This window comes from Panthera pardus, unplaced genomic scaffold (genome assembly GCF_024362965.1).
Source record: "Panthera pardus isolate Hobbes unplaced genomic scaffold, ASM2436296v1 HiC_scaffold_16, whole genome shotgun sequence".
Classification (NCBI taxonomy): domain Eukaryota; kingdom Metazoa; phylum Chordata; class Mammalia; order Carnivora; family Felidae; genus Panthera; species Panthera pardus.
In genome coordinates this window covers 94,100,488-94,114,000 of record NW_026526721.1, presented here as the reverse complement: position 1 = coordinate 94,114,000, position 13,513 = coordinate 94,100,488, and the positions used below count along the sequence as shown (strand labels likewise).

At 45.0% G+C, this 13,513-nt stretch overlaps 1 protein-coding gene across 8 annotated transcripts in view; it reads right to left on the bottom strand.

The window, feature by feature from the left end:
- TNIK (TRAF2 and NCK interacting kinase) overlaps positions 1-13,513 on the bottom strand; it is a 396,523-nt gene that overhangs the window by 91,419 nt on the left and 291,591 nt on the right. For all 8 annotated transcript variants that reach the window (XM_053903642.1, XM_019463160.2, XM_019463162.2 and 5 more), the window contains exons 11-12: positions 9,769-9,835; positions 5,898-6,102 (exon numbers count right to left, since the gene is read on the bottom strand). In XM_053903642.1, the coding sequence (XP_053759617.1) occupies positions 5,898-6,102; positions 9,769-9,835 (272 nt within the window). The remainder of the gene's footprint in view (positions 1-5,897; positions 6,103-9,768; positions 9,836-13,513) is intronic.

Genomic DNA, 13,513 nt, shown 5'->3' with positions numbered 1-13,513 from the left:
CTCTCAAACAGGAAATGAATGCACTTATCTTACTCGACCTCTGGGCGGCATTCTGCACAGCAGGCCCCTTTAACTTGTTCATTGCACTCGAATACTCGATTTTCTTTGCAATAACATCAAATTCTACGGGTGTTCCTTCTACACCTCTATCAGTCTTTGCTGGCTTCTCCTCTCTTGCTCGATGTTCTCAGAGTTCAGGCCCACACCCTCCTCTCTTCTTGATGTATACTTCCAGTACCATAAGCCATGATGCCCCCTTTTCCCCATCCCACCCTCTCTTCTCTGGCTGGCTCTGTATAATCCAACTGCCTGCTTGGCATCACCACTGGCCACCTCACAGACATCTTCAATTCACCACATCGCAAGCTCATCTTATCCTCTTGGTCCCAAACCCGGTCCTCCAGCCAGATGCTCCAGTCCACACTGGGAACCATCTATGACATCTACTCAGGCACCACATTTACAGATGCAGTCTGCATGTTCTACAGCCCGCATCTCTTTCCAGTGTGTCCCCTTTCCTCAATCCCCCTTCCACCGCCACTCACAGAAACACCACTCTCTCTGACCTGGACCAACTTGGCTCTCTCGTCCACTCTTCCCTCCTCCAATCACTCAACCTTGCAGCAGCCACAGTTTCCTTTTAAAAATGCCAATCTGATTGCATTCCCTTGGTTAACACATGTCAACACATGTCAATAGTTTCCCACTATTTTCAGGGTAACACTTAAAAATCCTTAACTGGGCCTGGGAAGCTGTCTAGATGAGTGTGCCTTGGCCTACCTGCCTGGCATCTCTGCGTGCCCCTCCCACCCGAGTCTTTCAGCTGGAATCCCCAGCAGGCCTCCCAGCCAGGCTGGGCTGCTGTCTCCACCCCACATCTCTCTGGTTGATTACTTAGCTGCCCTTCCTCTCCACCACAGCAGTCTGACAATGATAATGAGTGGTTATTTAGGTGACTATCTGCCCCATGCCTGTTTCCCTCAGAGATCTGGTGAGCACCAGGGCAGACTGTATTCCTGGGGTCCAGCATAGCAGAGGTGTGAATTCATGAAATTTGTTGAATGACTGCCCGTCGGAATAGGAAACATGTTTTAATTCTACCATACCCAGTTGAGCCTAACGTCTTCGAAAGCCCAGCCACTGACATTAAAAAGTTAGAGGCTTATAGGGAATTCACCTGTCAAGACTGTTAGGCTCTCATTTTTTATATCAGCGCTCCACTCTTATTGGCCAATAAGATACTAGTGGTACTTCTTAAAAAATGTTTTTTCAGGCAATAGAACCAAAGCAGTATAACATCTTTCAGCTAGGACTGGTTGTTTCTATAACTGGCTGATGTTATGATGGTCTTGAAGGGCACTAAATAAGACGTAGGTGACTTGAAAGACTTAATGCAATTCTCTGAAGAATGAAACTTACCACCATTGAGCAATTTGGTGCCCGTGGGGTCAATCTGATTATTCTTGTGACTTAAAGATATTCTTCTCCAAACGAAGGCATAGAATGCTCTCAGCGAGTTGGAAAAAAAATGATAAATCACTAAAACCATTCCAAAACCCTTGGGCACAGTTAAGTATCACCACAAATCTGGCCAAGGTTAGTCTGAAAAAATGACCATAGTAAGTGCTGTAGCACTTTAAGGTCATGATTCTTGGCCCCTAACTCTGTGATGGAGAATAAAACAAGAGGGATTTTGTGTAGGCCAAGTGATAGAAAGAAATTTTTATTGAACTAAATAAAAATAAAGGAGGTCTTCTATGTACTTTTCTCACTATTGATGGATTCATTCACCTTAGCTAGGTTCAATCAATTTCCTGGAAATTAGTTATGCATTGTGCTTTATCACTGGTCAAAAGCTGAAAGTCTTATACCCAACCTATCATTGGTCCAAAGTCACGTCCTTTTCATGAGGCTGATAAATGACTACATTCAGTGTACAAAGTCCTTCTAAGAATATGCAGATACTGATATAGAACCTATTCAAATCCACATGGTTACCCATAAATAGCAAAGGACACACAGGGCTTCCTTGGAAACTAAAACTCTGGTAGGAGGTGACATCTGAGATCCCTGGGGAATATAAAGGGTACAACCTACACAGCCCTGCATCACCAGAAGGTCATCTGATGGCCCTTTATTTGAGAATCGAATTGCATTTCCAGGATGCCAACAAAAGCCCACCTGACCCACAATGAAGCTAAATCTGCAAGTCTAACTGTGGGCTTTCACTGCCTCTACATAGTCCAAGCTCCTACTCAAGGCACCAGAAACACAAGTTGTCACCAAGGGCCAGGGTGGCAGACTTGGATGGGGATCCAGCAGGAGCAGGATGCAGGAGAGGAGCCCCTGGCAGCAGAGACAGATATTACTTAGGAGTTCAGAATTTACAGCCACCTCAGTAGTTAGTATTTCTTTTTCTTTGTGTTGAGGAATAGGTGCAAGATGAAGGATCAAAAGATAAAGCTGGTGTAATCTCTTAATGCCCTGTGGTCACAAGTGTTCCTGCTTCTGAGGAGAAGCCAGGGCTCATGTGTGTTGGTGCACAAAGCAAAGTGTCCTTGGGCACACTGTTGCCTTTGGTGCAAGCGGGGACTCGGAGGGTGTGTTCTGTGGGTACATGTGCCCCACTGAGTCTGAACTCTGACCTGCCTCCAATATAGAGGCTCCAGAAAGTGCCACACAAGAAGAGACATGAGGAGGCCTTGGCCATAGCTCTGACGGGGCACACCAGAGCCAGAACCCATTTTAAAGAAGAGCACCCGCTGGCTGGGTGCAGCTTGTTTGCCTTTGCTCAAAAGTCCTTAGGTTCTCAGAGTAAAAGGCCACAGGACCATGGGCCAGAAAAATATGCCTGGCTAATCAGTGGAGAGGCAGAATTGATGCAGTGACAGCTCTTTGGCTCTGGAGTGCGATCTCCTGGGATTGAAACCTAGTTTTCCCCCCAAGCTGTGTGACCTGTAGCAAGTTATTAACCTCTCTGAAAAAAATATTTTTTAAGTTTATTTGCTTATTTTGAGAGAGACAGAGACAGCATGAATGGGGGAGGGGGAGGGGCACAGAGAGAGAGAGAGAGAGAAACCCAAGCAGGCTCCGTGCTGTCTGCTTAGAGCCCAATGTGGGGCTCTAACTCACAGAATGTGAGATCATGACCTGAGCTGAAATTGAGAGTCGGATGCTCAACCAACTGAACCACCCAGGTGCCCCATAACCTCTCTGAAATTCAGCTGCATTATCTTCAGACTGGGGGTTATTGTGAGGATTAAATGAGACAATTCATGTAAAGTGCAGAACAGAGTACCTGTCATATGGTAAATGCTTTGGAAAGCGTTAGAAATCGTTATTTTAGCAACTTGATGAAAAAAAACGTTTAAAGCTCAAATAAATCATATCAGGTAAGAAGGGAAGAAAATACAGATAAAAACAAAACAAAATAACACAATGCATCCTCTGAAAAGACTTTGCATTAATTGAGAATCCAGGCTCAAGGGTCAAAAGTTGTTATGTTAAAATTAAAAAAAAAAAAAGGAAGAAAGTGCACATAAGTGTGTGTGTATGCACAGGCACATGGGCATTCTTGAGTATTTTAAATGTTTTATGGGAGGACAGTGGAGATTTTCTAGGGTTTACATGGTAAGTGTCTTTCACTTGAAATTAAATGTAACAAGTCATTAGGCAAGGAGCCCACTAACTAAGGCATATGGTCAAGGTTTCCAGGGTGTAATGCCTCAGTGAGGTGGTGCCCTTCAGAAATGCCCTTGGAAGGAATAAACCATAAGGAAGGGAGCAGGAGAGGTGGGACATGGGGGCAGAGCCCAACAGGGTACTGCTTAGGTGAGGGGAGAGGTTTGGCCAGAGTCTACACGAGTAAACATGGGCTCCAGCCCACAGAGGCATTTGGTTCTCAGAACCGGCAGACTGGTGGATATGGCACAGCTCTGGATTGGGGGCTAGAATGAGAGGTCCTGACTGACCTAGCTGGGCTGAAGGTGACACCAGGTCTTAGCTGCAAGGGATTTCAATTCGTGCCCAGGAGAGTAACCAGAGGGGGTACAGGCACCTGCACAGCTATACTCTGCGCTTCGCTTCTGAGAGCTGCTTAATTAACACCCGCACCTCCCTTTCCCCTGCCTCTGCCTGCTCCTTCCAAGGTCTCCTTTCCATGGCACCGCAGGGTCTCCGTCTACTACAGTGTCGTTTTTAGAATAGAAGGTGGTGAACTTCAAACTTCTCTTGCACGGAGCATTCTTCACACTGACAAGAAGACAGACTTATAAACTGAAATTGGAACGTGCTTCACTTGCCCACTGATGCTTGCAGAAGCCTGCAAGGTCCTATTGTGAGGGTCGCAGTTCAAGGCTTCAATGACTTACTTCGGGGCTTGTGTGGACATTGAGATCAGATCTCAATGGGTGTGAACACTGTGCACTTAGCGGCCCTGTGATATTGGGCCAATTATTTCAATCTCTTCCTGAATTTCAATTTCCTCTTGGTTAAATGGGGATTGTATGCATTCGGCACGAGAGGCAATGGATATACGCAAAGAGATAATGATAGTAGATGAGATCCTGGATATAAGCAAATAACCTCACCCAGGAGCTGGTGCACAGAAGTCACTTTATAATTGCAACTGTTGGGTATTATTGTGGCTGGTCTGTGTATGAACATTCCAGGGATATATGAGGTTGATAGGATTTTACTGCAAACTGAAACGGAGGCCCTCACCGATTTAAACCAGGGAGGCTGGACCTGGATGTGCCAATTAAAAAGCAATCTGCTCCTGGTGCCTGCAATCCACCAGCCTCGAACTGCCATGGCCACCTGACAGAGCAAGTGAATTGCTGTAAACCGTTAACGAGGAGCAAGACGGCGTTTGGGAAAACTGTAAAATTGCTGCCCCATTATCGTGCAGTCGGTCAACCTTTCATCTGCCATCAGACTTTTCCAACAGCTATGCTCTCAGTTTCCTAACTATCTAGAGGCTTTGATGTATCTCATAAAGGAAGGAGGCTTAACAAACTTCTGTAAGACCACAAGGGTGAGAGCCTCACCCAGGACAAGGCATGCAGGAAGGTGTGGCTGCTGGTATGGTTTTCCACACAGATGACAGCAATGCCTGCTGGTGAAGGCAAGTGTGGCCAGCAAGCTGGAGGACGGGTCCTGGATACTAAAGGTGTGCAAAAGGACTTGTGAAGTGCTTTCCACAGTGTCCAGAGGGGTGACGAAGGAGTATCTACAGGAGGACCCTGCGTTTCCATACCTGACATTTCACTTGCCTGCCTAGTCACTGCGGTCTACTTAACACCTATATTGTACCTCTCCATATTGACTCATTTATTCCTATATTAGTTCATTCATTCCATGAATACTCACGAGGCATCTACCATGTGCAAGGCCCTGTTCTAGGCGCTGGAGATACATGATGGAAAGATGCATCGGGGACGAAAGAGACAAAATCCCCTGTCCTCGGGAGCTCAGATTCCAGCGTAAGACGTGCAAAGGTACATAGAGAGTACGTGTGAAGGTGGTAAGAGCTATGTAAAAATAATAAAGCCGGGAAGGGCAACAGGACATGCTAGAGGGAGGGGGTGCAAATTTAAGTAAGGTGGTCAAGGAGGCTGCACTGAGGAGGTGATATCTAAGTCAGACTTGAAGAGGCTGAGGTCTTTAGCTGCTTTCCTGAAGTGACCACACCAAGGTCACTTCTCACCAAGGTCACGCCCTGGCCCCCTGCCAGGCAAGGGAAGTCCTTGACTGGTAACACCATTCAGGCCTCATCCTCCTTTGCAAGTTAAGGTGTGTGCTCCCAGCGGGCCATGGCCCCGCACAAGGATGGGACACTCAGGAAGCGACCCGGCCAAGAGGCGTGGGCTTCCACGGTCACCCAGGCAGGTGCTCACCTCCTCCAGCCGCCGCCGCTGCTCCTTCTGCTCCTCTATGCGCTTCTGGCGCTCGGCCAGCAGCTGCCTCTTGTGTTCCTCGTTCTCCCGCTGCTGCTGTTCCAGCTGCTGCCGCCGCAGGGCCTCCGAACGCTCCTTGTTGGCCAGCTGGAGCCTCAGGAAGTCCCGCCGCAGTGTGGACTCCCCTGGCAGGTTCAGAATGGAGCTGTGGGCAGGAGGGAGAGATTAGGATCCTGCGTGCGGCAAGGGTCATTATTACCCGGGTCCTGGGGAGGACAGCGGGCAAACAACTCCCCTGTATGTGGGGAAGGGAGCCACATGTGCCAGCGGGGGCTCTTAGACCCTCTGTTAATTACAGTACTCATCCCCAGGGAAACTGAGTCAAGGCTCAGCCTCCTTTTCAGTGTGACTACTGCATACGCGTTCTGTCTCCATCCCTAGATGGAGATGTCACCACCTCTCTCCAGCACTGTCCACACTGCTCCCTCACCCTTGTGACATGCAAAGATCTGCTTCTAAAGGTTTTAATGAGTGTGCAAGCCTTAGGCACTGGATCGGCTGGTTTTCATGTTTAAGAAAGGCACAAAAAAATCCAGCAAATGAAATGAACAACCGGGAGCAGCAGGGAACCTATTTTACTGAGTACATCCCCCCCACCCCCCCACCTCCTCCGTGATTCCCTGCACCAAACCCCAGGAGGCAAAGGACAGGCTGCTCATGTGAAGACATGATGAGCCAGGGAGGGAGAACATTTGAGTCAAGGTCAACACAGAGTAGAATAGGAACCCAAGCCTGCCAAAGTCAGAGAGTTCAAGGCTTGTCTCGCTGCACCAGGATTAAAGAGAAGTGACATGGTTTGTTCTGGAGCAGATGGTGTAGACTTCAACCCAGCTCACTGATTCCTAGATTCTATTTAAGCACCATGGGCTTCAGTTTCCTCATCTGTAAAACGGTGGTTGTGCATCATGTGTATGTGTGTGTGTGTGAGCACGCACATGTAAGAAAGAAAAAGAGGATAGAAAACACCATAAAGCAACTCTCCCCACAGCCCTGGTCTAGGGCTGTCCTATTCACATCTAACTGCATGTGAACAACTCAAAGTTAGACTCTTTGGTTGCACACAGCAGCCTAACAGGGAGGTGGGGAAGGCTCTTGTTTGTTCATGCAAATCTTTTCATCTTTCTGGCAACTTCCACTTGTGATAAACCCATTAAATAACTATTGACCCTTTCTAGGTAGCAGGCACTGTGATAGGTTCCAGTGGATACAGGAGTTGCTCAATGAATGTTCTCTCTAGTTATCTTGTTGTGGGGAAGAGAGACAGACAAATAATTAGATAAGATACAAATAACAATTTCACTTAGGAGCAGGGCTCTATATAAGACAAAAGATGTAATGGCTTAAGAGTGGCAATGGCAGGAGGCCGGGGCGAGAATTAAGGGTTCTGCTCAAGACGGGGGTGATCAGGGAAGAACTTTCTGAGAAGGTGCCAGATGAGCTAACACTCAAATGATGACGGGTTGGTCCCACAAAGAGGTAGGGGAAGAACCTTTCAGGCAGAAAGAAAAGTAAATGTAGAAGCCTGTGGCGGGAACAAGTGCGGCATCTTTGAGGAACCAAACTCCATGGGACTTCCCGGAGCACAGTGAAGGAGAAAGGTGGTCCAAGAGGAGGCCAGAGAGACTGGGCAGACCCGGGAAGGCACATGGCATGGAAGCCAGTAATGGAAAGGTTATAGTCAGGGTAGTGACGTGATGGGATTTGTTGGCTGCTGAATGGACTTCTGTCTGCAGGGTGTGGGAGGGGAGGGCAAGCAGGGCCACCAGCTGGGCTGGCACTGCAGTGGCTCTGTGGGGGTGGGGCGGTGAGGATGGAGGCAGAGAAGCACTTGCTGGGAGAGCTGATGAAGCCTGTTGATGGATCTGGTGTGTGGAGTGAGCAATGCTTGCAGGTTTTGTCTGGCACCTGGACAGTGGTGGTGACGCAAACGGGAGCAGATTTGGTGGCAGTTGACGAGGGGATTATTTCGTTTTGGAGAGCGGTTAGCATGCCGCGTGACTGCCATCAATGCCAAAAAATGACATGAAAAGGCTTTGTTCATGATGTCCCACAGACGGTGCTTGGATTCTACTAACAAAACTCCTCTAAAACTTACACTTTTGTGTAGGACTCTAAACCAAACCCCAAGCAAGAGAACTTATCCACACAGGCCACAAGCTCCGTGCAAAAAGTCAGGACTCGGGGAGCCCGGCCTCACCATGCACACGAGGATGCACTGGTGTTGAGTCAATTGATGTTGAATCAATTAACTGATGTTGAATCAATGTCAGGCGATTTGTGCTGTAGTAGTAGCTCAGTCATAAACTTGGTGTGTGACCTGCTTGCCATCTTTGAGTTCTCACCTCATTTTTAAAATGAGATAACTGTCCCTTTCGAGTTTTCAGGATTTCACAAAGATTAATTACATGTGCCCATAAAACAGGCCTTGGAACATAATCTTCAGTGTGATATAATGACACGTTACAATTATAGAAGCGTTAAGGCATGGCTAGGTCACCCTGCTAAGTGACTCAGTTTAGCAAGTACTAGTTAAAATGTGGCTTCTCAGTTCTCTAGAGAGTGATCAGAAGGGCTGACATGACATCTGGGTGAGCTTTGGAAAAATAAAAAATAGTGCACAACCTCTCTGAATGCAGGGCATTTGGTCCTTTGCCTTTGATCGTCACTACTTGACAGACATTATCTCTATGTAGCTAAACTGGGGGAGGCCCATGTAAAGTATCAGATAGAAGGAAAAACTTTCCTTCAGTCTCTGACCTTTAAAATTCCTGTAGCAGGTGAAGAGAAAAACTGGATGGCCCTGTAAGTCCCTCCTTCTTCCTGTAGTTCAGCAATAATCCAGCTTGGGAGATCCGAGTTAACTCAAAAAAAGAAGCCACTGGTTCATTCTAACAGCAGTGGCTGAGTTGGCCTCTTTCCTGGTCAGGTAGCTCCGCCCCAGCAGTATGGCAATTATGCCTCCCAGATCATTGGAGTCCTCTCCTTGGATGGCTAGAGGATGGAGCCCCATATACCCCACTGAGCTTTCTTCTTTTGCATTTTCCCCGATAAATCTCACTTCCCACCACCATGGTGTGTGTGCCTGTCCCCCTCAACTCACCAAACTGCTGCCAGCTGAATTGTCTCAAGGAACAGAAATCCCAGCAATGTGAGTACACTAACCTTAATCATTCATAAACACACTGGAAGAAAGTCAGAATCAATGTCAAGTGAAATTCAAAACGCAGGGATGGTAATGATAAAAGCAGCATTGGTTCTGGGATCCAACATGTGACAACTGAGGTGGGCATGAATGTTTCTATGTAGGGTTCCCCTCTCGAGCATGATTCAATTTCCTGGAAATCATTTCCTCTCAGATTAGACTGTGGTGAAAATACCAAGACATGTGACCAGGACAGTGGCTGCCCAAATGGGCTTCTTAAAGAAAGGTATGATGTAATGAAGTGAATAATTCAAGTCCCAAAATACCACTGAGGTCTCCTGAAAGTCGCAGTTTTAGATACCTTGAGTCTTGTATTACCCAGATAATTGCCTCCTACCCATTCTACACATTACATACGTGAGGAAACAAGGTCTTAGAATAGAGACCATAAATCTTAGGGGACAAGATAAAGAATACGCTGATTTCCACATTTTTGTAAGAGTCTGCCTGGGGAAATTTTCCCAAATTAATGAGTATGTTCATGGGCAATAAATTAAATGAGACCACCTTGCTGGATTCTTAAAAATGAACCTATAAATCAAAAGGAAGCACGTTTCACACAAGCACAACTCAGAATGTGAAAGTAACACTTAGCTTTTGCTCTCCTACCTGGGCTCTCCTGAGTCATTCTCCTCCTCTTCTTCCTCACTTCCGCTGTACTCATACTCTGTCTCATCTAAAGAGAGACTCACAGAATGTTAGTGCACAAAAAGATGCAGTGGCTCGGTCAATCCCCCCCTCCCCCCGCCCCTGACCCTTGTTTTATATATAAGTAATCTGAGGCCCAAAGAGCTGTCATTAATGCTGACCCGGGACAGGCTCCAGGCCTCCTGACTTGTGATTTAATAGTTCCCATCAGCTGGATTCAAGTGCATGGAATTAACATTCAAAACTGTCCCAGCTGACTCTAGATACCTGTCCCTAATGGCTAGTGTTCACATGAAAGTCAAGACAAGGAACTGAAAAATAACTTTTCAGTTTGTGTTAATTCCCCATTATGGGACCACCTAAACCAACTTTTATTGGCCCAGTATTAACTTATTAATCATTTTTTTAAGTAGGAGTTTTATTATGACTTACATGGACCCACAAACTGTCTTTAGATATGTTGATAAACACCAGAAAGAAACTTGACAATGTGTGCTATTAAAAATATAGAGTTGGGGTGCCTGGATGACTCAGTCAGTTGAGCATCTGACTCTTGATTTCAGCTCTGGTCATGATCCCAGGGTTGTGAGACCAAGCCCCTTTCTCCCTCTGTCCCTCTCCTGCTCACACACACGTGTGTACGCGTTCTCTCTCTCTCTCTCTCTCTCTCTCTCTCTCTCTCTCTCTCAAAAAAAGACATAAATGGACCACTGGGGACATTCATTCAATTGCCCATTGGGGACATCCATTTAATTCAGTAATATGTTAAGCAAGTTAATATGTAATAATAAATACGATTGAGTCTGCTTTGGAGGAGATCAGAATCTAATGGGCAAGATGGACAAGTAGGTAATCAGATCCTCCATGATTATGAAGAAATTAATCTTTATTGGGTATCTCCCATGCCAGTCACCCTGCTAGATACTTTACCTATGTTCTTTCATTTATTTTGCGTAACAATACTTTAACACACTTTCAAGTGAAGACACTATCACAAGAGGTTAAGTGACCGAACCAATGACTTATTAATAAAAGGTCAGTCAATCTGGGATTTGAATTTAGAATTCAATCCAGAACTTTTCCAACTTTGAAACTAGTATTCTTTCCAACATATTATATGCTAAAGAGAAGTGCATAAAAAGAGCAATGAGATATCAGAGAAAGAAGCAAAGCCCATCAGTCATAATGAGGGAGAGGGGGGCAGCAAAGCCTTTGAGGAGGAAATGAGCTGCGCGTTGTAATTGTTGGTGGCCCCCTTCCAGGCAGATGGCAGCTGAAAGTGGTGGGAAAAGGACATTCCAAGCAACATAACCACGTGGGTAAGGGTGACAGTATTAAAGGGCATGACATGTTCACAATGAGTTGTTGGTGGCGAGATGTTGGGTGTGAGAAAAGCAGACAGAATGAGTAAGGCCAGCAGGTCTGATATGACTTTCTGATCCTTATATAAAAGTCCTTGCTGAAGACTTTTCTGCGGGGTTTGGGGTATCTTGGAAGAGCTTTTACTTTTAAGCAAGGCAGGGCGTCACATTACTGTTATCTTTTCATAGCTGTGGATTAGTAATTATAACTTTGAAGGTATTTGTGTACCCCTAAAAAGGAACTAAAACTGCAATTTGGTTGGGCTACCACCAGGAGGCAGCACACATGAAAAGAACTAAACCCTTTGCCTTCCATACTCTTCAGCCATTAAAGGGCTAATGAAAAGGAGCCAAAAGCATGATGATGTCAAGTGCATTTTTTTAAAATCACAAGTTAGTTTCAAATATTTAGATATGTGTGAAGTTTTCAGACTACTTATTTTTGAGTATTATGTCACCAAAATGTAAAGGACTTCCATAAAGTGTTTCAATATTCCACACTGAAAGTGTACTTTTCCAAATTTACCTGAAATAAATCAATGGAAGAAGAGTAAGAAGTAAACTGCAGAAATTTTATCTAGAGAAGGAAATTCTAGCAAGGAAAAGAAACACACAATTAATCCAATTATTTCTACTCTCTATGGGAAAACCTGCATTTGTCAGGCCCTTCAACTGTAATACTTCACCAAAATCTGGTCTTATTGTTTTTATATTACTGGCATAAATTAGCATATGTCAACATATCTTAAGGAAAAAATAATATTGGCTTAAAAAAATCATAAATCAATTCTCATAAACTTGTTTGATTGTACCAAAAGCTGGTCTTAGAGCCACTAAGAGAGTATGAAAGTATTACAGGAAGCAAATGAAGTAATTTGATGAAACTGAGCAAATGGAATGAGACCTCATTTGATCAATACTCCTTCTGGGGAGCAGACAAAAATGAAGGCTTCTGATGGCTTTGAGCCTAAACAGAATTAGCTTTCTTAAATTACTATGTAACTGTGGAGCATACCTCCTACCAGGAATCTTACTCTTCTACTCTGCAGAGAAGGAACACATTAAAAATAGTCTTATTTGGGGGCACCTTAAGTGTCCAACTCCTGATTTTTGCTCAGGTCATGATCCCAGGATTGTGGGATCAAGCCCCTCATCGGGCTCTATGTTGAGCAAGGAGCCTGCATGAGATTCTCTCTCTCTCCCTCTGTCCCACTGTCCCTCTCCTCCCTTTTCTAAAATAAAAAAAATAGTCTTATTTTCATAGAATGGGGTGTTTCGAGTCACATTTTAGAGTTTGTGCCCTCCAAATGTGAAAGCAACCCAAGGCACAAGCTTTACCCATTCTACTCACAGGTCAAAGGCAAAGAGGTCATGAGTTCTCAGGAAGTGATTCTGAATAGTACTGAAAAATTATAGGTCAAAAAAGAACTGTCTATATGAGAATAGCTAATATTTATTAAGTATGACTATATGCTAGACATTGTATTAAATATTTCAATGCATTATCTCACTTAATCTTTGTAACAATGCCAGGCAATACTAATTACTATTATATCCCCTCTCCTATTTTAAAGATGAGAAAACTGGGATGAAGTTCACATAACTCTTCAGGGGGTCAGAATTTGTTGGAGAGCTAGAATTTGAACTAGTCTGAGTCTGGAAAAGACAGGCCCATAGAAAAATAAATTTCCCTCTTAGAGAAATTGGCCTTTAATGGTTGCATGTCTGACACACCTCTCTAAAATGTCCCCATTACAATTTTAACTCCCTGGAGTGGGAGACCACTATTAATAAACAGCAGTTGAAAAATCAGTCCTGGAGATTTTTGACCTTGACTTACCTATTTCTCCCATGCCTGGTTCCTCCAGCTTGGGCTGCCCTCCCAGCCCCTTGGGTTCTGACAAACACCCCATCCCCTTCCACCCACTCACAACTGGAGATGGGCCTCCTTTTTTATTGTTTTGTTTTGCTCGGAATTTTTATTTATTTATTTTTCAGTGCTATAATAATTTTGTATTCAATCAAAATTGGCAATGAAGCTTTATTTCCTATTCAGCACTTCAAGTGAAAATAGTTTGATCCTCAAACATTCAGCAATGTATCTTTGTTTTATTTATTTATTTATTTATTAAATTTTTTAACGTTTATTTATTTTTGGGACAGAGAGAGACAGAGCATGAACCGGGGAGGGGCAGAGAGAGAGGGAGACACAGAATCAGAAGCAGGCTCCAGGCTCTGAGCCATCAGCCCAGAGCCCGACGCGGGGCTTGAACTCGCGGACCGTGAGATCGTGACCTGAGCTGAAGTCGGACGCTTAACCGACCGAGCCACCCAGGCGCCCCATT